The 22,670-nt window shown below is 40.9% G+C and overlaps 3 protein-coding genes across 4 annotated transcripts in view; 1 reads left to right on the top strand and 2 right to left on the bottom strand.

The window, feature by feature from the left end:
- Positions 1 to 1,645: 1,645 nt before the first annotated feature.
- Positions 1,646 to 4,557, bottom strand: bhlhe41 (basic helix-loop-helix family, member e41). 2 transcript variants are annotated; one of them, XM_035664917.1, is made up of 5 exons: positions 4,096 to 4,557; positions 3,935 to 4,001; positions 3,657 to 3,767; positions 3,439 to 3,550; positions 1,646 to 3,182 (listed from the first exon to the last, which is right to left on the bottom strand). In XM_035664917.1, exons 1-5 carry the CDS (start codon positions 4,155 to 4,157, stop codon positions 2,230 to 2,232), a joined length of 1,305 nt encoding a protein of 434 aa, XP_035520810.1. In that variant the 5' UTR covers positions 4,158 to 4,557; the 3' UTR covers positions 1,646 to 2,229. The 2 variants fall into 2 exon arrangements, with proteins under 2 accessions (XP_035520810.1, XP_035520811.1); XM_035664918.1 differs by having other exon boundaries at positions 3,657 to 3,764; positions 4,096 to 4,553.
- Positions 4,558 to 5,798: 1,241 nt separating this feature from the next.
- sspn (sarcospan (Kras oncogene-associated gene)) lies at positions 5,799 to 12,510 on the top strand. The gene is made up of 3 exons (XM_035664919.1): positions 5,799 to 6,169; positions 8,039 to 8,125; positions 10,243 to 12,510. Exons 1-3 carry the CDS (start codon positions 5,942 to 5,944, stop codon positions 10,600 to 10,602), a joined length of 675 nt encoding a protein of 224 aa, XP_035520812.1. The 5' UTR covers positions 5,799 to 5,941; the 3' UTR covers positions 10,603 to 12,510.
- Positions 12,511 to 15,626: 3,116 nt separating this feature from the next.
- itpr2 (inositol 1,4,5-trisphosphate receptor, type 2) overlaps positions 15,627 to 22,670 on the bottom strand; it is a 52,788-nt gene continuing 45,744 nt past the window's right edge. The window contains exons 56-58 of the mRNA XM_035664916.1: positions 21,442 to 21,515; positions 18,672 to 18,909; positions 15,627 to 16,993 (exon numbers count right to left, since the gene is read on the bottom strand). Of these exons, the coding sequence (XP_035520809.1) occupies positions 16,913 to 16,993; positions 18,672 to 18,909; positions 21,442 to 21,515 (393 nt within the window). The 3' untranslated portion in view covers positions 15,627 to 16,912. The remainder of the gene's footprint in view (positions 16,994 to 18,671; positions 18,910 to 21,441; positions 21,516 to 22,670) is intronic.

The raw sequence follows: 22,670 nt of genomic DNA, 5'->3' as shown, positions 1-22,670 counted from the left end.
ACTGGAAAACGTAAAGTCACACACTGTTTGAGTTTCAAGACTGATGAAATTATTCATAAAGATTAAAATAATATTGCTCTAAGCCAGTTAATGGTAACAACAAAGACTGGATTTGATCCCGCTTAAAGATTTCGACAAGTTGGGAGGAGGCCCCTTGTTTTTCATCAGCCTGTACAGACTGAGGGTAATCTCACTTCATCATCCTTTTATCACATGACATTTGTTTAAATCCTTGGCTTACTGTACATTCCTCTGCTGTGACATGTCAGCTGATTAGAGTCTTAGTAACAATACACTTCATCTACTGGACTTCCAGTATTGTTATTAGTACTACTGTACTCTGAACATGTACGCACATATCTTGGTGTCTTACAGTGTGTGTTGTTTCCCCATGACCTAAATATGTGTTCATTTGCTGGAACACAGCTTGTTGTATAAGAAGAAGCCTGCAGAGTTTAGTTTTGATATTTATTTTACAACTCATCAGCAATAATTTAGAACAGCATATGTGTAAAGCATTAACGAAATGTGCAACAGTTGCTCAGTTAAATTTTTAAAAAAATCCATAGACTTCTACAACATTGACATAGACATGTATACTTTATGGTATATTCACAAAAAACTATTTACAGATGCACATGCCACTTTATATAACAGTTGATAACAGATTTGAGGCAAAACCAGCTGAAGAAAACTACAAAAGCAATGTAATGTATGCAAAATACAATGAAGTCATCTCTTTATTCAGTCACATGTGAAACTTAAAAAAGCTAAACAACACTACACTTGCAGGAATTAATCTCTTAAAAAACAGGCCAAGATAAAGTTAAAGTTCCTAAAATGGTAATGATGATAACTGATGGTGACATGACCACAGCTTCTTCCTCAACTTTTGTCAAATATTTGAAAAGCAAGGTTTTACATAATGATAGCATATAACACAGAATCGGGGATAGTATGGCATGGTGTGAGGTTTTCAAATCTGATTATGATTTGAATCATTTTGTCCTGAAAGAGCTAGAAATAAGCTGTGTTTTGTTAAATCGGGCAAACTACTTAATCACCACTTTACTGCATGAAATCATCACAAAGCATGTGGTGTCTCTGTTCTCACTTTTGAAATGGAGTCTGTTTTTAAGACAACACAATAAAAAGGTTCAAAGAGAATTACAGTGATAGACTTAAGTGATGAGGTGACTTGGGGAGGGAGTAAAAGCAGAAAAAAGTGCACTTTACGTCTCAAAGAGTAAAGATCATCCTATACAAACTTTAACAGCTGGGAAAATACAGGTACATTCAATATCAAAGATCTATAAGGTGCTATCCTACAATGTTTCCTGGAGGTACAGGAGGTCACTGCATCTCTGTGCTGAAATGCTTCATTCAGGGGAACGTACAATATGCTGGTCAAGCACCCCCTTCTGAATGAAGGGTTTTTTCTCTCCATTATTCTGAATGATCTCAGTGATTGTTTTTTTCTTTCCTCACATTGAAAAACAAGTAACAAGAAACCAAAGTAAACTCTCCAAAAATTAGTTGAGGGCAATCAGGCATAATGCCTCTCCCATAATTTCATTAATATCAAAGTGTAATGTTAAAGTAGCTGATTTTTTTTTTTTTGTATTTGTTGTTCATGATGGAGATAGGTGTGTTGGGGGGGGGGGTACCAGTCACTTCTTCTCAGGAGGGACAGTAATGTGCCTCCCAATCAGCCTACCCCATGCAAAGATGGGGATGAGGTACAGAGGGCGTTACACTTCCAGGAGCACTTCTTTTATAGGCCCGTTTAGTGCACATTTACATGTTCATGAATCAGACTGTCTTCCAGGTAATAATATTTACAGTCAAGCCAGGCTCTTTATAACCATGGCAGAGGTCAGTTGCAACTTCATACATCCAAAGCGACTCGCTGATTGGGATATTGCGTACTGTTGTAGTACTCAAAGTTTTGGCACCAATGCTGCCATTTCAAAATATTTTATCAAAGAGGATAAAAAACTAACTCCAGCACAACACCGCCGTGTATTAATGTCAATCATTGTCGATAACCATTTTGATTGATTAATCTAGCATAAGTGCAAAAGGCACACGCCGTCACAACTGTCCCCTGTTTCGCCAAGATATTGTACATGAGAAACTCCTCTGTGAAACCTCGTTTTTAAAACTCGCCTAATTAAAAAATGACATACATAAACTCCTTAGAATGCACGGAAAGGTAATACAGACAAATTAGCTCGTTTGACAGGCGGAAAACTGATCACGTGGGCTATTCTTGCTCTCCTGGAACGTGTCAGCAACGTCACCCTCCCCGTCGTCACTCGCGGGACTTTCCTCGCGCTCCTCAGGTGAGCCTGCCTCAGCCTCGTGTGACTCGTCGCTGTCTGGACTGTGGGAGTCCTTGGACTGGGAAGACGCTCCGAAGTGCGCAGACAACCCGGGGAACGCGGCTGCAGCCGCCGCGGCCGCCGCCGCTGACGCATGTGCCGGGTATAGCCAGGGGAAAGGGGAGGCTAGAGCCGCCGCCGCCGCCGCCGCCGGGTACATGTACTTTTCAACGTTGCCTTTATCGAAAAAAGGCATATAGGACGCCGCGGCCGAGGGGTTGATGAAGTAGAAAGGCATGCAAATAGGTGTCTGCTGTCCCACACTGCTTATTCCCATCAGAGAGTTCATTAACGCCAGATCGGGTCTGGTGGGGTCTGTGCCCCCTAACCCGCTCCCAGGCCAGTTCATCTTTGGTTTTTTGGCAGCGCGATCATCTCCAAACTCTTGCTTGATCTTCACTGCTTTGTGTCCCTGCGCCTTATTGCGCTCACATTCTTTATCTTTGCCGTCGCTCTTTTCAGCCTCGCCCCCGTATCCACTGTCCGTGTCTGTGTCATTCTCGTTAAGCTCCCCGCCTTGGGTCCTCTGGATGACCGGGACACAGTTTGCTTGGCTGTCGGCTTTCTGCCCATCCTGTGCGTCCCCGGCGGGTAGCTGGTGCTGGAGCGGCGGCGCGCCAGGCTGGAACTGCGCCAGCACCTTGTGAAGGTGGTTGATGAGCTGCGCGCACCTCTGCTCTCGTGTTGTCCAGTTCTCAAACTGACTCAGGTACTGCAGGACCTCTTTGGCACAGGCCTGGAACCCGGAGTGGAACGCATCCAGATCTGCATGAATAGAAGATTTCATCGACCTGTCCCCTGAAGAAAAATGAAGTTTAAAGATGATTAGATCAGTATTCTGTGTTCAGAATAAAAACGGACGCGTCTCAACAGCACGTTTTATTATTCTGTTATATTCTCAAAATGCGCATTATCTCAACACATGTACATGTATCTGTTCTATTCATGAACAACAAAGATTTTCTCCATATAGGGATTAATAAAGTTTCATACAATCCAAGCAGTCTAATAATGCCGAATGTTCACTGTAAATGATCAAGTTTGTTCATCTTACCATTCTGCAAAGCAATGATCTTTTGGTGCTGTTGTTCAGTGACAGCAGTCAGCGCGTTTAAATGTTTCAGTGTTAACTCCAGGACAACTGCTTTCTCCAAGTGTCCGAGCGTCTATGGAGAAAAAAACAAAGGTTCAGTTGGCCGTTCGCGGGATCTCTGTCATGTAAAACCAGGTTCGCCGAACACGTAAAAACTTTTCGTAGTGTCATGATCTCACCGATAGCTTCAGATGTTCGGGTAACAAATCCTTCAGCTGCCCGATACATTCGTTGATTCTGTCTCTCCTCTTCTTCTCTATCAACCGGTGTGGTAACTTGTATGCGTCCTGCTGGCAAAAATACAAGCGAGTACTGTATTAAAACACAAATATATATGGGGTTTTTTAAAGTGAGTTTACTATACATGTGAATTCTGTTGAGTTTCATGAGCACACAGGTTGGTTAGTGACAACAACAAACAACATATTTAGATTTAGTATAAGAAAACCACGCGCACCTTCCCACCATCCTCTCGTTTTATTCCTCTTTTGGACTTGCACATGTAGAGAGAGGGGTAATCCACCCTAAAGTACAGAGGAAAGTGTCCGGTTATTCACCAGGTCGTCACGACAGTTTATTAGACAGAGTTTGACAGAGTTTGCCAAAAGCGACACTCACCCCAAGAAATCTGCGTGCTCCATGAACTGCCTGTCCTGCAAATGCGGTATTCTTTCATCCATCACTTCTCTGCTTGCTTGCTTGCTTGCTTGCTTGCTGCTGTTTGCTTGCTGGTGATCCGCTCCTGAGCTTCTTCGGGGGAAACGTTAGTTATTCCACGACCCGCAGACGGACGGCTGAGGGAGATGATGCACAGTGCGTGTCCTCCAGTGGAGCTGCGATTCACACTGATGTCTATAGTTCCCTGAGCTGCTGCCACTTCGCAAAGCCGTCGGTGCTGTGGTTAGAGCGCACGCGCGCCTCCGGTAGGGAACAGCTTCCGACTCACGTGTAGCCTGCACCAGCACAAAGTCCGGTAATTAGACCTTCTCTGTGATATAGCAGCCAGCGCCGCTGTTCCTATAGCGATGTAGTGCAAACACTTTCGACCTGGTTGTTGAAACGTCATTCATGCGCAAAATTTAGCAGAGGAAAAGGCGCACAGCGTGAAGAGGACGAGGCAAAACAAAGCATCAGTTTACTAACGGGTGGAGCATCTGATAATGGGGTTTTTCCCCTAAACTTCGCAACTCGAGCCCGGGTGATAAGTGATAGGCTGTGACATCTAATGTGATAAATAATTAGACAGAAATCCACAGGTCCTAAATGCTCCTTTTAAAATGCCGTTTTTCCTGCTGTTCCTCCATTTAAATACAAATATGTTCCGTTAATGTGAAGTAAATACTGAGTGCGTGGGACCACTTTCAAAATATTCAAGGTGTGTGCCGTGCGCGTCTGTCACTCCGTGTTGTGGTCCAGAGCAGGGCACGGTAACCTATTCATGCACCTCCAGTCGTTCAAAGCTGCGTTGTCAGTAACCATGGCACCGGCCCAGCTGTGTGCCCAAACACGTGCATCGCGGTTCTTTATTAATGTCAGAGTGCTGCTCTTCCACCTTCACCCCCCGAGTGTCTTTGGGTAATAATGAAATATTACCAGTGATGTGACAAAGATTGGAGGGATAATTGCTTAATGAGGTTTTATGACTGACTTTTTTTTTTTTTTTAATTTGTCTGATCTCTTAAAACAATTAATATCCAAAGAATGATTAAGTTTCCCTAAAATGAGTCACTCAGTTTGTGATGTTATTGCCATATTTACTCGTGATAAGAGTGAGCATGATCCAGAATTTTCCATGTATTTCCAAGTATTTACAGAAGTTTTATAAATGACTCCAGGAAGTTAATCTGATCGTCAGTGACACCTGTTCCCCTCTTGTGAACATTAAAATGCTCCAAAACAGTAAAAATCTGAGCCCCTGTAATGCCCTCACATGCCTTATGATCACATTACTTCTTCCTGTAAGTCATGTGACTCTTTGGCTGGCAGCATATGGCTCTCTTGTGTAACAGTGCTGACAAAGAACGATCCAATCACTCCTGCTCTCAAATGAAATGTGACCTCCTCTGTGCTGGCTTTTCATTAACTCATACCTGCTGATTTGCCTCTGTAGTTTCCCTTTCTTGTCTTAAATGTAACGATAAGTGAAATCATCTCACAGTCGTATGTTGGAATCCCCCTTTGTGTCTCCCCCCCCCTTTCCCTCCTCTTCCTTTCCTCCACAGTATGCTGCCTGCTCTATATGTGGCACTGGAGCCGCTTTAGGAATCCAGTCCAAATGTTTTCCATATTAGTTCAGAGCCTTCTCTGTTTCCAAATAGCAGCCGAGCAGGGCTTATGGTGAGAGGAGGCCTTGGCAGGGAGGGGAAGGGAAGGGGAGCGAGGCAGACGGCAGACAGGCTCATCCACCCCAAACACTGCAACAGTAAAAGTCGAGAGTACAGAGAGTGCAAAGAAAGCAGGAGAAATGGGACAGGGGCAGAAAGGTTCCTCAGACAAGAAGGAGGGCAAGAAGAAGAGAGATGAAAGCCCAGCGCCAGAGGACGGCCATAAGTGCAGAGTCTGTCGCTTCCCTCTGCTCGTCGCCTTGCTCCAGCTGCTTTTGGGGGTGGCCGTCACAGCTGTGGCCTTCCTTATGTTGGCCATCAGCCCCTCACTCCTGGCCAGGGAGACGCCACACTGGGCTGGGATCATTGTAAGCTCCATCCTTACGCTCTTACATCAGCCACTACATTCACATGTTTGCATGGACCCTGAGTCTCTCATTTCTGGTACTTCTGCATGACCCTCTGCTACATCCCAGCAATATGCGTTGTCCATCTTCACCACACTGCATGTCAGCACTGTCCCTTACCCACCTGTCTCAGCCAGACGGTCACTGCAGGCATGGAAAATCACTGGTATTGTTATGTTCTAATAAATCTCCATCTGTCACATGTGTACACCTGAATTTCCAATCCGTCTCAGTCACTCAGGCCTGCTCGCACCTTCTGTTGTTTTTGTTGTCTGTCCAACAAATCCTCAACATCTGGCCTGATGAGACAAGCCAGCCACAGCATGCTATACTCTAGCTTGACCTTTGAACGTCTGAGTAGCATCTAAATACCTTGGTATTATTTGAAAATGTGCATGCATGCATACTGTACCTGCTTACACCTCGTCATCATTATCATCTGCCTTAAAAATGAAGCACACACACATACACATTTCATTCAAGAGTTTAAATTTGAGTATACATGGATATACAGATAAACTGTATACTTTTATCAGGTTTATGTGTGTAATCATTTGTGTAATTTCAAAACTTACCAGTTACCAGATCTAAAGAACATTAAATTGTCTTAAGTGACTTGAAATGGAAGTTGCAGTTTGTTGTAGTTAAAATCATTTGATCAGTTAAACTACTTTTACTTCAATTTAACCACTCAAAGCCTGTGAAACATTATATGGAAGTTAGTGTTAGAGTTGAAATCAGTTGTAACTGTAAGCACCGAAAGCATATGAAATTTCAGTTTTAGCCCTCGAAAGCTGTCAGTTTCAAAAGCATCTGAAATGTCAGTTGACATGTAAGCATAAAGAGCTGAAAGCAGTTGAAATCAGTTGAACTGTTACCATTGAAAGGAAGGAAGTTAAGTTGTCGGGTGACAGGTAACCACTGAGTGTAGTTAAACTCACAGTTGAGGAGCGAGAGGGAGTTGAAACGTTAGTTGAAGTTAAAAAATCTGGCACTTGAAGTTTACTTTGAAGAGTCAGAGAGTAACATTTAAAATCCAGTTAACTGGTATATCACGTGTGTTGACAGTTCACATGTAACATGCTAAAGTGTCAGTTAAAGTGTAAGTTAATAAGACTGTTAAATGGTATTTTGCAGGGTTTTTTTATATAAGTAAATAATTAATCTATGAATCTGTGATTGTCTCTGTGAAATCTGTAATATAAAACAACAAAAAAAAAATGTTCCTTATCATCCTAATTTGGAGTAAGATTTAAGGTCACATTTTGGTGATTGAATAAAAGCGTGTTGTTCCTGTTTGGATCCTATCCTAGCCTATCACAGACACCATCTGCTCTCGAAAACATCCCTGGAAACCAACATCCCGAGTCAGAGCCTCACGAGATTCATCCGAGAGAAAAACACTGAGGTCATCAAGACTTTTCCAGAGAATCCTGAGCGCTTAAGAACCTGGGAAAAACATTTCAATAAGATGCTGCATGTTAGTCACAAGACTCCAATTGCACTGAAGAGATCGAGTGTGAGCGTGTCCGTGTGAGAGAGAGGGAAAGATAATAATGTAATCAGATAACAGCTTACTGCTGAATCATGCAATATTAAGACACACCCCTGAAAACCTGGACTCAGAATATCTTCTAGAAAAGACTCCTGTTTCTATACTTTCTCACATATACTATGTAATAGCAACAAAGTACAAATGTGATAACACAAGTGCATGGCTAGATTGCATTCTTTGTGATACTAAAAAGACTACAAAATGAGGATCATGTTGACATTTTCATAGTCCTGATATGAGTGAATGTCAAATACTTTTCTGATGTATTGTTGCAGCTGTGTTTAGTTTCCATCGTGGGCTTTATCCTGTACTGTGTCACCTACCTCCCTGATGAGAGAACGTCTATGCAATTCATTGGCAAGGTGAGTCTTCACACATGCTGACATTGTTGGCAGAAGTTAAAGTGAACAAATCTGTTTGTCATGTATGGAGTCAAATCAGATTCCTTTATAACGCACAACATGCCTCTGAAAATGACCAAATGCATGTAGTAGAATTGTAGCTGCAGCAGAAGTATGGTATGATCAGATGGGTCAGTGTATTTTCCAGACAGAGAAGACCTTTGCAGAGAACAATGTTTTACTCACTGAGATGCTGTAATTGTTAGATGGCTGTTCTTGGGGAACTGTAACTGTAAATGGCACACAGAGAGGCATTTAACTGCATTCCTGTTTAAAAGAGCTCTGTGGGGATTCCTATGAGTGGATGAGTGCATTCATTAATGTGACTTGGCTTAATTAGGCTTACAATATATGCAGTTGGAATTTCAAGGCAATTAAAATCTTAAAATCACCACCACCATTGTTTGCAGCTGAGAAGCAGGTCCTTGGTAGCAGCATCTTCTTTTCTTTTTTTTTTCTGGCTCGTGTGTGCATACCAGAATCAAATATGTACATACGCTGTGTAGAGAGAATGTGTCAAAACACTTCAATAGTATTTTGCCTTAAGAAGTGCAGCTAATTTGCTAAATGGTCTTTGCAGAAAGGCATGATAAAAAGCCAATTCCATGCATGTCTGTATTGTGTCTCTGAATCGGCAGTCTGAGTCTGAATCACCAAAATTACAGTGATTTCTTTTTATTTACATCTTAATATACAATGTTTACAAAGTAGACTATGGAAATATTAAATGGTCTTTTAACAAGTTGTTATCAAAACGATGCATATTTCTTTCTTGTTGAAATAGGACTGTTGTTCTGTCGTACTGCAGTAAATAAATCAACTAAATAAGTTTTGAGTTCTGTATGTTAAAAATTCTTAAATTAATTTCTTTCTTTCTTTAATTTTAATTCCTCAGTGTTTAAACACTTTCTCATCCATAAATACTGTTGATTCAAAGGAAAAGCCAAATAAAGTCCTCCTTTAAAATCAATTAATAATGTGTGTGCCAGAACAGCGGAAATCTTCTTTAATTTATTAATGTCATTAATTCAAACAGCTCAATGATCTTGTGGCCTTACTATATTCATTATTAGCTAAAGAATTTATGTCTTTACGGTCGGCTCATTTATTCATTTCAATTGCTCTTGGCTCAAGGCGGCCAGAAGTTGTGTGAGTAGAAAATGTGCTGCGAGAGGAGACATTTCTGAAGCCCAGTGTTACTATGTTGTCAGATGAAGGTCCTGGCTCTCTGATAACCCTTTCAAATAATAATCTATTCTGTCAAGACACTCAGTTTCTCAAATATTGGTTCTTTGAGTTTGTAAGTGTTCACTTAAAAAATGTTCCAGGACACCACATGGACAACAATAATATGAATGTTGACTCCTTGCCGTTTCTATCTGCTTTGGGGCTTCAGATCATCAACATTTAGTGAAGTGCATCATGTTCAAGCAAGTACTTGTTTATGCACTTGCTGTATGTACATTTCTCCCGTAACCAACCATACTCCACACTTCACAGCTGCTCCAAAATTAACATAAATGCCTTTTTAAATCAAGCACCACTCATCACTTGCATAATTCCATAAGTAGCATGTAACTGAGATCAAAATACGCCAGCGAATGAGGGCTCCTGTTATATAACTGATGGATTAAGATGAAGGTTTAGTGTTATTGAGATCGTGCAATTGCATAAACAACACAAAGCCTCTGTCACAACTGTATTTTTAGGCACTCTCTGTTGTTCGACATACTCACATAAGGACGTGCACTAAAGGTGGGAAGCGGCTGTAGCTGCAGGGCAGTCTTGCATGTGCTGTGTCTCATCTGTGCTAAGAGCTGTGCTCCTACTTTGAGGGTCAGTCCTTTCCCTGTAGCATCATGGGTAATCTCTTTAACCTTCCATAGGCACTGAGCCAGCATGTCTGTTTCTAAGCTACAGTTCTGGCACTCTGGGTTAATCATGAGACAACAGACAAAAGCAGGAGCCAGACTTAAAGTACCAGAAACACAAAGAGTTGGAGATGAGAACAGGTTGGTCTGATCAAAGCTTTCAAGGTAAAAGTGCATGACCTCTCACTTGTCCTCTGCCCCCTACAGCTCCTGTACTTTGTCCTGTGTACAATCGGCCTGGTCATTTCAGTGCTGGTCATTGCATTCGCTGGACACCACTACTCACAGGCCAGTAGCTTCAGCTGTGAGCAGGTGGGAGAGGACTGCGTGTGCACACTGGATCTGAATGACCCAATAGCCCGCACCTTCACCTATGAAGGAGTCAGCGACTGTGAGGTGATCACCGGGACCCTCACACTCTACTTCCTGCTCCAGATCGTGCTGAACCTGGCCCAAGCACTCGTCTGTGCCGTCGGTGCCTTCATCATGTGGAAGCACCGTTACCAGGTCTTTTTTGCTGGTCTTCAGATTGGTTCTCCCTCCCCCAAGCAGTGGCTGAAGGTTTAATGTGATGATGATGATGATGATGATGAAAGAGTTGATGGGAGGATCCTTCAGATGAGGACGGGATGCCCGTGTGATTACACTCTGGACTTGGGGGGCGGGCTAAGTGTGTTTTCTTTGATGTCAGTTTTTATTAACCTCAGACCACAATGGCTTTTTGCATACATTTTGTATACCTTATAAGTAACTTTGTACTTTCAGTGTCCAATGTTATAAAATAACTAAATAGATGAAGAGGAGCCAAAACAAGTGTCTATTTCTCAAAAAAAAAAAAAACTAAACCAATTCTTTCTTGTCCACAATAACACATTTTCAGTGTTTCTAATTATCTTGACATTTGCTCTTGTGACATACAGCTCACATGCAGTTGCAGTACAAATTATAAGCACAATGGTAAAACCAAAATAGCTCAATTATTATGCACTTAACTCCAAAAATGTCCATGGTCTTGCAAAATGCCCTTTGGTTTGAGTTATTTAATAATCTAATGATCATAATTAGGTGCTCCAGTGATGCTTTAGGTGGAACACTGAATCACTTTGTTGTCAAATGGTTAGAAAATGTTAAATGACACTGCCTCTAGCTCCAGTAAACCTTATAAAGGTCAAATATTGTTGAAATGCAGTGGCAAATATTAGACATTCTTTTTAATTTTAAGTTAATGAAAAGTTAAAGGTCCAGTTTGTTGCATTTAGGAAGATCTATTTGCAGAAATTGAATAAAATATCCATAGGTATGTTTTCATTATAGGAATCGTTATGTTAGATTGAGACATTTTTTATCTATAGATGCCGCAGGTCGGCTTCCATGGAGGCCGCCATGTTGAACCACAATGTTTCTACAGTAGCCCACAACGGACAAACCAAACACTGGCTGCAGACAGGGCCTTTCACAGCCACCGTAGTTTCTTTTATACACTTCACAGCCTGTTCTCATTTCCAGGTAGTCAAATACCAGTGGTATTCAGTTAGTCGCAATCTGAAACTTCACCTCTAGATGCCACTAAATCCTACACACTGGTCCTTTAACAAATTCTTAATCAGTTTATTGCTTTTCAATCAGAAAATAACATTTTATTGGAGTTTTTAACTCTATGTTTGTAGCTTCCTGCTGTAACTGATTGTCACATTGTTTTTGCTACACAAAAAAGGTGGATTAATTCCATAAATAACCTCTGTTTTGTTTCTTTATAAACATATGCAGCTCTGTAAATATGGCACACAATCCTTGATGAAAAACAAAATCAAATTGCTTTTCAGCTCATAGAAGTTACCCTGCAATACTTTAAACAGTACAGTTATGAGCACTAAAAACAAATCCTGACAGCAGTAACACAATCTGGGCAGAGTGCACTTCATGAGACTGGATCCAGACAAAACTGGGCTGTGGCTTGTGAAGGTGGATGCCAGGCCAGTAGCCAGCATGACTCAAACAGCCTGTAGGAGTCAAACTACAGCAGCCACAAAGGGAGGGGAAAGGGGCCGGGGCGAGGCAAGGGGGACTCAGACAGGCAGCTGGACTTCATCTTCATCTCACTCTGTTTACAACATGTCACAACAGTTGTTGTCCTTCAGGCAGGACAGAGCAAAATGCACCAAACAACCACAAAATTTTAGGTTTGTGTTTTCCTTTGCCTTAGCCTGTGCAGGGGTGCAGCTTTATTTTATTCCTATACTTTCATCTCAGGTGCCGACAGGGAATGGTAAACATGAAGCAGTTTCCATAGCAAATTAGATGAAGCATGTGCCCAGAGGGAGAGTGTAATTAGTGTGCAATGTTACATCTATTTTGTCAATGATGGAAATTTTCACATAAGCCTTAAATATGTTGTTTGAGGAAAAAAAAGATGCAAACATGCATTTGCTCTTCAAGACTGTTTGTGGTTACAAATACAAATCTTTGTTTCAGTTATCTGCAGTTTCCTTTTTCCTGTTTTATCACATCTGCACTTAATATACAGACAGAGCAAATTTAGACTCAAAATGTCACTCATGTTCAAATGGATGGATTTGCTTTTGGGTTTAATTGCATTATTGTTAGTAAAGAAGGAAAACTGAGCAGAAAGATAATCAGTGAGCATCTCTAACGGCATCCTCCAACCATGTTTTTGCTGCATAAAATGCAATATACCTAAACATGAGGCCAGCACATCATTAAAATTAACAACTATATAGTTCTCAAAGTAAGGCAATGCATGACTAATATGTAACGTTAGCAAGAGACAAAGTCGCCTCCGTCTGAGTCAGGTTGTGATTTACTTTGATCATAACTGTTAAGTCAGACAAGTTAACTGCCTAAAGTGATTAGGTAACCCCAGTATCTGTCATGGCAACACATTTGAAAACTTTATCATTTTCTTTTCAAGGAAACATTGTCACTTTTTTTAGGTGACGATGGAGCTCAGTTGGATAACAATCAAAGCAGGGAAACACCAGGATATTAAAAGAAGCAGTGCGTCATTATGGGAATGATTTATCCATTTAGATTAATGGTGCATTTCACACACTGTGGAAGCTTACACTGTACATACTGCATCTACATGTGATGGAGGGCATGCCCGTTTGCAGTATTTTTCCGTTTGCTCGCTCAGTGTTATGATGTTGCATCATGTGACTACAAAGGCTCAATCTCGCAGTCAGACACAGGAAGTCACATGCCAGTCATCACAGGGGCATGTTTATTTATAAAAATGATAGTGAGGAGGGACCTTCCACCCTCCGCAACTTTCTGTGTGGTCAATTGATCTTTCAAAGCAAAAAAACACTGAATAATATTTGATTCTGGAGGCCACTCTGACGCTGCTGTGAGTCTGTAGAGGAGACTGCAGAAGACAGAAGATCAATATGTGTATTGACACAAATCACAACAACTTTCACAGCAACTTGAAAACAACAGACCGAACTCTCAACCAGTGTTTTAATTATGCAGCTAATAATATTAATTTTACAGTTTATATTCAGTTAAATAATAATTTAAAGCTAAACGAATGTTCCTAAGAGAGATCCTTATGGTCTGGTCCTTTCAGTGCATCGACTCACTCACACTGGGTAAAGCACTGCTTCCAGCCACAGAGGTGTTTGGGACATTGCCTTGTATTTATTGACCTTCTCTGGGTGTTTTCTCACTACTGAATACACAGAGGCTAAGCACGTGACTCTTGACTGTGGTTTGCAAAGAGGTGACTGTGATTCAAATGTGTTTAAGGTTGTGTTCATAAAGTAAATAATAAACAGCCCACATGCATTTAAAAGGTTCTCTGTGTAACGAGAGGATGAAATGAAGCTGACCTTCTTGTGTATTATTCTGGGCTGATTCCTCCCCCAAGTCATTTAAAAAGGTTTTTTTTTTGGGAAGTGGACACAGAAGTTGAATGTTTTTTCTCCATGATCAAAATCTCAGCTGTTTAGGAAGTGATGCAGACTGAAGCAGTGCATGTTTGTCTGGTATCACACTATGGCATTAAGACTTTTGCCAGACAGTAATGATGGTCCTGGTATTATCCTCTCCCCTCCCTTCCCTCTCTGAGTCCAATACATTCCAGTAATGTTGCACTTTACCCTTCTTGTCTACGCAGTGACAGCTGCTCACCATTATGGCACTGCGTGAGCTAATTTTAATGGCTGTCACAGGCAGCAGGAGAAAATGCAGGCCTGCCAGCGTAAACAGCGAACTGAAGCCAAGAAGGATGGGCTTCTCTGCGGAGGGTAAATGACAGAACGGGATAAAAGACCAGTTGAGGCCTTTCTGTGATTCGTTTATCATCTCAAATATGTTACACAAGCACAAACATACAGACAATCAACCAGCCACAGCTTTGAATTATCAATTTTCATAGAGTGCAAAATGTGAATGGATGCATGGATGACAGGCCACCGATAAATGCATTTAATTTCTTTATGAATAAATACATTGCATCACAAAGCACAGCCTTTTTAGTAGACATGGTAGTAACTTAAGATTTCTTTTTTACGTCTTCCATAACAGTAGTTCTCAGGTTTTCTGTCAAATGTACACCCACAGCGCTAACTAAAGAACCCCTCCATCTACAACACTCGACATGTTTCAAATGTGTTTATTTGAAATTATTTTTAAAATGAAATGTTATTTAGTGAAGTGGGTATTGCTCAGCTACATACAATTGAACTGTCAGTGTTTCGGTCAGTTTGGTTAAGTTTGTATTGGTGCCAAGATTACTTGTAGTGGCAGAAGTTATTTAACTACCCATTGCTAAGTATTTTAACTGTTTATTCATTACTTTTAGCTACAACCATTAATCATCTTTAGCTTTTTTATTTTAAATTAGTCTTTATTAAACAAGGACCATGCACAAAAACATTCATCTCAAAATGAGTACCTGGGCAGGTACAAATAGAACAATCACCAGACAGAAAAACCCTTAATATACATGCACACATCAGCATTTACATATCAGCACATTCATCCACACACACCAAATCGTAATCATGATCAGATTAATGTTTATATGGTTTTTTTTTTTGCACCATTGGAAAAACAGTTTAAGTCTGTGTAAGTTTGAAGCTTTTCTTCATAACTTTTAGCTATTTCTTCCATTTATCTGGAATTACTGTTCCAGAAAACTTATTTAAACTCATTATTGATTTACTTATTTACATTTTAAAAAGAGCATCAGACTCATGACGTACACTGATGTAAGAACAAAGGTTACATTCCAGAGTCTGGTCTAGTCTATGTGCATTATATCAGCTATTAATTAGCTGCAATTAAATGTCAAGATGAGATAAACTAAAGCAGCACAGCCACAGCGGGCCTACAGTGTATATGTTAACTTTACTTTTAATATTAGATGACTGCTTCTGCTCTATGAGCTGAAATATGACCCTGTCTTTTCATAGGTCCTGTGCTCCCTTCATGGACGAGTACGAGTGTGAGTAAATACTGAGTGGGTGGGTGGGTGGTTGGGTGCAAAGGGGGTCAGAATGCTCATTCATCCAACAGCTACAAGGACTGAGGCAAACATTACTAGAAGGGACTCAAAGCACAGCAAGGAGTCTTTACGTCACAAATTTATTACAATAGCCAACCACATAAAAGACATTTTACTATACACTTTGTTTTAACAGAAAGTGTCACAGGACAGCTACCATCAAGTGCATGCACTCATAATCTGCCATTATTTTGTGCAAGTTTAAAACACAAGTTCAGACTTAATCAGTTGCAGTCCAAAAGAGACTAGTGAGGATGATTTACACTAAGAACTTTAAAAGACAGTAGAACACAAAGATGATATGAGCAGATACAGTAAATATTACAGTATTAGCTGACATCTCTACAGACACGAGGATGTTCATATTGTAACAAAGAACTGTAAGCTTACCATCTCCAGTCGAGACTACATTATGTACCAATATAAGATTTAGACTTAAAAGAAATTTCAAGTAAGTTCTGCATGGGTAATTATTATTTTTATTCACATTTCTGTTACGTATATACTCTGTAGAAATCTGTAAAAAGGAAACTGAAATGGTGCAGTGAATGCATTTTTTTAAACATAAAACTTATACCAAAAATAATACCCCAAACTAATCAATGTTTTCAGTTATAGGCTTAAATTATTTACCCTTTTTAAAAGTGCACTTTCAGCAATTGCAATGTACTGTTTATAAAAGTTAAAGAGTAAGGCAGCATGATTCCTTTTACAAAATGCAAAAAATAATACTCCAGTTATGAACCGCACATTTTCTTATAAATACCATCAGAACTCTAAAAGGTAAAAGGGAGAATTCTTAATGTTCTTTCCCTCGAGGCCAATCGGTGATGCAAGATTGAAAAAAAAAACGTCTCTGTTCGCTGTCAATCACTGACCTCTGTGCAGCCAGTCGGTCCGCTCTGACACATCTGCACAGTTGAGGAATGAAGGTCTAGACGTAGTCGTCCACAGACTTGACTGAACTTAACGATTAACCTCACCTTAACATTTCCCTGACACTACACGGGCAGATGTGTGCTGTGCCTGGCCAATTATTCTCAGAGACAAGTTCCTCTGTACGAGGGTGTGTAGATGCGGCCAGTAAACCATGCTCCTAGTGACCGAGTGAGCACATAAGGCACAGTTTGTATCCCATAAGGCAGTGCTTGTGTCACACAGAAGGCACTATCTCAAAAATGATGCGTCTACACTTGCTGGCCTCTTGCATATTGACATCAGCAATTGTAAGTGTACTCTGGGTACATGTATTGTTCTTAAGGCAGGAGTTTTTGTGTGTGTCTGGACGTCTATCTGGTTTCTACTGCGAGCCTGCTTAGACTGGGGTCTCTTTGAGCCTTGAGCCCCTCAGTGGGCAGGGATGTGATGGTTGGGCTGAGGAGGACCCAGAAATCCAAGCCTCTGCTTGTTCTTCCTCTGTTCTGTCATCTGTGGAAAGAGACGGAGAGGAAAACTGATCAACCTGGAGTGGCTTTTAATTTAGCATGTAGCATACATTATTGTTCTAGTGGGCACTTGTTATGCAAAACTGAACGTTCTATCTAATCTATCTGAAGTTGGAGTGCAGGTAAAATTATGCTCTAAATCTCTACTCTAAGAGCAAGTAAATTTATTTAGACGAAACAAAATGAATCTTTGGCTCATTATGTTAGGAAATTAATCTGGATTAGCTGTGACAAAAATACTGAATGGCACAAAAAGACTTCTGACATTAGTCACTTCAAACACTGCAAACAATTACTTTGTGAGAATTTTCCTATTTACTTTATATTTTGTATGCAAATCGCTTTGTTCAACCGATGTTATGACTTGAAACTAAACCTCCCCTTGGAAACGTCATTAGAGGACGCTGCCATGTGTTGTGCGGAACTGTGGATGGTGTATTAGTGTGTGTGGGGTCGTGGTTCATGAATCAGACGGTGTTGGTTTCTCACATCAGACACATTTTCAGTGCTTTTCAGTGTTGACGACATAAAGGAAGGCCACTGGCTCTATTAACCATAAATTGTACATGCAGATGAAAGGAAATCAAGTATGCTGTGCAGAACCCTAAAACCCACACAAACAAATATCAGTGGCACGCGCGCACACACACACACATTCACACACAAACAATCTCAGCTGTGATAGTGTAAAGTGCCGAGGTCAGCAGAGGTTGTAATGAGGGAGGAGCTGCAGGAGAACTTTCTCCTTAGTCAGAAACAGTGTGAGACCTGCAGGCCTCCTCTTGTGACTGCAGACCTGTGGTTTGACCTGCATAAACACACTCACCTCTTGCGGTGTACACAAAAATTTGTGTTCATCATAAAGGTGGAATGACATCCTTACTAACCCCATGACTTCAAATTAGTCATTACAGACTGCTGTAAATCTAGATTCGAATAATAAATAGCCTGCAGTTTCCCAAAACTACAGACTACAGAGATGAGGCTTCTGTCTTGCTCAAGGGCACTTCAACATCGCACAAACTTTGTAGTCACAGGGGTTACACGAGGGATCCCGGCCAGCAGGGAGATGTTACAGACTTAACTGTTTACTCAGGTCGACAGAGGTTGTTGTTTTGTTTATTAGAGTGCGATCCTCCCCCAGTAGGAGCTGTTTTCACACATCTGGCAGAAGAGGAACAAGGACAGGCCTGTGACTGGAATCACATGCAGGGGAGGCAGGTGATGAGAGTGATCAGTCACACTGCAGCAGCAGAGCTAGTCATCCAAACAGCCAGAGGCTCACTGGCGGCTCTCAGTCGCGTTGATTACTGACGTGATAGTCACCTGTCGTGCTGCATTCTGGAGCATCCAGGGTCTGATAGAATTCATCTCAGTACAGAGACAGATAGCTAGAAGAAGGCTGCTGACAACCCTTGTGACCTCTTGCCCCCCTGCAGGTGTTTTAAGGTGAAAGGACTCTCAAAGTCAGAAAGCACGTGGAGTTTACAGCCCATGTGCTACAGCTGACTAAACAGCAAGCATCTAAATAAGATGTCACTATGATATATACTTTAAAAAGGAGGATTTTGATTTTGATTATTCATCAGGCATTAAATTCAGACTACCAGAGCTCAGCTCACCCACCACAGCATGAAAAACTCTCATAAGTGCCACTCTACCTGTTCCTTGAGCTCAGCCAGCTGGCCTGACAGCTGAGCCACCAGAGTGACAGTGCTGTCCAGTTTCTCCTGCAGAGAGCGCATCTCATTCTGCTCGTTGTCTCCCTCGCTGCTCACCAGAGACATGGCTCTCATACGGGGGAACCAATCCAAGTTCTCCTCCTGGGAGGAAAGAGGGAGAGATGGGATGTGAGTGGAACAGTGAGAAAGGTGAAAGGCATAACAGGCTGAAATAGAGCTGACTCAGCAGGTCAGGGAGACGGCAGCAACAGTATGTTGGCACAGACAACGACAAGGAGGATTTGCATAGACATGCAGGGAGCATTACAGAGCTAAAGCCAGACTGCAAGAGGAGAGTAAACAGAGAGGTATTGGTAACTGGAGACCAGCGTGGAGGTTTAATATTAATCATTCCATCAGAGTAGAAGCTGTTCTCTGTTTCGCACTTGACAGTATAACATTTTTTAAGCAGCACTGCTGCCTCTCGGATACTGCAGATAGCAATTATACACTAAATGAACAGCAACTGGCATTTCAATTCTCACCCACTCCATAAACACACTGTTGATGTGCGGATGAGTCACTGTCGTCTATCGAGAACACAACTGGGAGTATAGTGTTCTATATCTGTGTGTGTGTGCCCTCATGCAAAACTGAGACATTTAGTTTATTATCTGTTTTTCCAACAGTGCAGTGGACAGAGCAAACCATCTGCAGTGATGCCATGAGAAAACAGTGAGCAAAAAGAACCTATAGCATTATGTAATGGACTTAAGTGCGTCTGTGTTTGTACATGTGTGGGTGTGTGTACTGTTGGTGTGCATCTGCATGGATATGTACACAGCAGACTGTGAGCAACAGTGTGTGTTTTACAACACGCATGCTCTTGTGCGTCTCTGAGAGTGAGATAGGTTTCAGAGACAGACTGCCATCAGCTGATCTTATGTAATATTCCTTTGCCAGTTCTTCTGATAAAAATTACTTAAAAGGTGCCGAGAGTGGGATTTGACTGGCACCACATTAAGTCCAGTAGGAGGGAGTGAGGTATTCTCCCACCTACTCTTATATAAGAATAGACTACAGGGATAGAAAAACTGATCAGTGTGAGACGCTAAAGACAGAGAGGAGGACATGAGGAGAGGAGAGGGTGTAGAGGAGTGCGGGGTGTGTGGGTTATTTGTTTTTGTTTCCTTAATTAATGAGTTTATCACACTTTCCTGAGTGCAACATTAATGGCAGCAACCATCCAAATATCGATCCACTCTGTCTGTGAAATTCATGAACCTAAGTTAAAAACCAAACAATTCCAATCATCATTGATATCACGTATTATATAATATATTATATAATGCCTAGACTGACAAACACTTGCTTATTTTCTAAAATGTAAGTCATTCAAAATCTGGAAAATTGTTTTCCATTTATGGAACACTGGCTATAAAATGCACAGCACGCATGCCATATTTATTCATTTGTACCTTATATAAGAACAGAAAAGTACTGTAAAGCAGCTTCTACCACTCATTTTAGGTTAAAGGCCCCAGTGTGTAACAATTAGGAAGATATATTGGCGGAAATGGATTATAATAGTGGCAGGTTTGTTTTCATTAGTGTATAATCACCTGAAAATATGAATCGTTGTGTTTTTGTTTCCTTAGAATGAGATGTTTTTATCAACAGTTGCCTTCCATGGAGTCCGCTATGTTGAACCTGTGTTGAACATGTGCCTACAGTAGCCAAGAACAGACAAACCAAACACTGGCTCTAGATTGGGCCTATTGTGTTCTTTTAGGCTGAAGCAGAGGAAGGGGCCTTCTGAGGCAGGCAAGTGAGGACTGGAGGAAGGAGTGGAAACTAATAAAAAATACACATATTGTTGTTACTTAGTAGCTTTTTTTAATGAGGTTCTCTACTGCTTTTGCAATTGTTTTGACATATTTAGACCCTCTTTACACTGATAAAACAACCAACATTATGTGAGCTTTTTTTCTCAGTGGGGTCGCTTATGTTACAAGGTTATAGTCAAGATGCCACATTGGCTGTTTTGCAGTTATCATATGTAACGTAGTATACGTATATATGTACATCTGACTCAGGTTACTCTGCAAAAAGGTCCTTTACTTCCTTAATGTACTTTCATTTCGGTTGTTTTCAACACTTTGACTACTTTCTAATTCTGACGTAAATACTTTCCATCCCGGGCTACAGGGAAAGCCGTTAGACTGATTAAGTATGACTGCTGAGCTACACAGTATGAATCGAGTCATTCTATAAGAGCTTGTGTGAAAATCTTGGGCTAATTTGGGCCTCAGGCATCAAGGGGCCGATAGAATAAAAAAAGAATAGTTTCCTTTCTCACAGCTTTGAAAACACAGCGAAGGCTCTGTGAGTTCAAAGACAAAGCTTCAAAATCACTAAAACTGAGGACTATCTGATGCTTGTTTTATCAAGTCATCCATAACTGATGGATTAAGGAACATTAAAGATTCAATAAAGAGACCTACGTTATTAGGAGTGAATACAATATCCAGTGTGAACATACAGTCAGTCCTATCGGTTGAAGCATCACATAGATTAATGAGATTAAGTTGCCAGTTAACAGTGACAGAATCTGAACTATCCCACTCATGTCTTGTTGCTATTCGTTAGACTGTACAGTGGCCACTGTGTGTGGTGCGGTCTGAATGAGTCAAGGCTTTAGTGTTGCTTCACTGATGCATTTAAACACCTAAGTGAGCATAAATTTTACAGACATTCATGTGCTTCTCACTCTGCTGCCACCACCATACTGCTGGTGTGTTTCACCACGTACATGTGCATAATGTACTCGAGCTGGGCAGAGAGCTACAACACAGACCAGAAAACTACCACTACTGCTACATTCTGAAAATGTCCCATAATAGTATCAAGCCATCACTTTGTTGATTTTTTGAGATGAGCGCAAATGCAACCCTACGACGATAGTCTAACCCATTTCACAGGTACGCCACATCTTTTACATAACTACTTGATTCATCTCGATATGGTTAAACGGTTGTCTAAACATTTTCTTTAAAACCACTCAAACAGTCAATTTAATTAAATTAGCAATGAATGAATGAAGTGGTAATTTGAGTCATTTATTAACTAAAACCCCAGAACATTTGATGGTTAAAATTTTTAACGTATGACGATTTGCTTGCTTTTGTCCTTTTCATACACAGCTTCTAATTCAAATACTTTTATATACTTTACTCATACTTATATACTTTCACGTTCTTTCACTGTTGGTCAGACAAAATAAGAGATTTGAGCGGCTCCTGTACTCCGGTAGCGGCTGTGATTGTTTTAGACAGTTTGGAGACTGGAAACTGAATTAAATCTAATAATCATAAAATTAATTTACTATGAAATTAGTTTTAGTTATAGTGGTATCAATGTTATGCTTTTGATATTCTCACCATATGTCAAGAAAAAACTCAAAATAACTAATTAAAAATCACATAAACATCACTGTAGCTCCCTGCATGTTGGAATGTGTCCACAGTAATATACAGTATTTTCCTTATATACAGTAATGGACACTTTATTTAAGCTAAAAATGTCTGGCTGTTGTTCTTTAGTTCTGGTTGTTGAATGATGAGGCTGTACGACCCCTTGTAAACAACAACCACAAAAGATACAAAAGAGTGTCAAGAGGTACAACGACACAGCACACAGAGAGTGTACCAGATGAGTCTGCAGATAGTATCACTTACCACAGTTACCAGACACACAAACACCCCCACGTGCAGACGCACACACTTCAGCTGAGCAGTGTCTAAAAGAGCCACAGCCTACATCTCATAAAGCAAAATCTGACCTCTCCCCTCATTTTACATCTCAAGTGCAGGCTCCTTTTCTATTCACACACCTTTGTTGTTGCTTTTTTTTACTGACAATGTGTCACATGTGTGCGGTAAAGTAAATGAAGGGTTCATAATGTGACGGTGACTCAGTGTCTGTGTGCGTGTGTGTGTG

The sequence above is a fragment of the Morone saxatilis genome, unplaced genomic scaffold (genome assembly GCF_004916995.1).
Source record: "Morone saxatilis isolate NCDOM2014 unplaced genomic scaffold, NCSU_SB_2.0 Contig2, whole genome shotgun sequence".
Classification (NCBI taxonomy): domain Eukaryota; kingdom Metazoa; phylum Chordata; class Actinopteri; family Moronidae; genus Morone; species Morone saxatilis.
The sequence above is the reverse complement of the archived record's forward strand: the minus strand, read 5'-3'. Positions and strand labels throughout refer to the sequence as shown.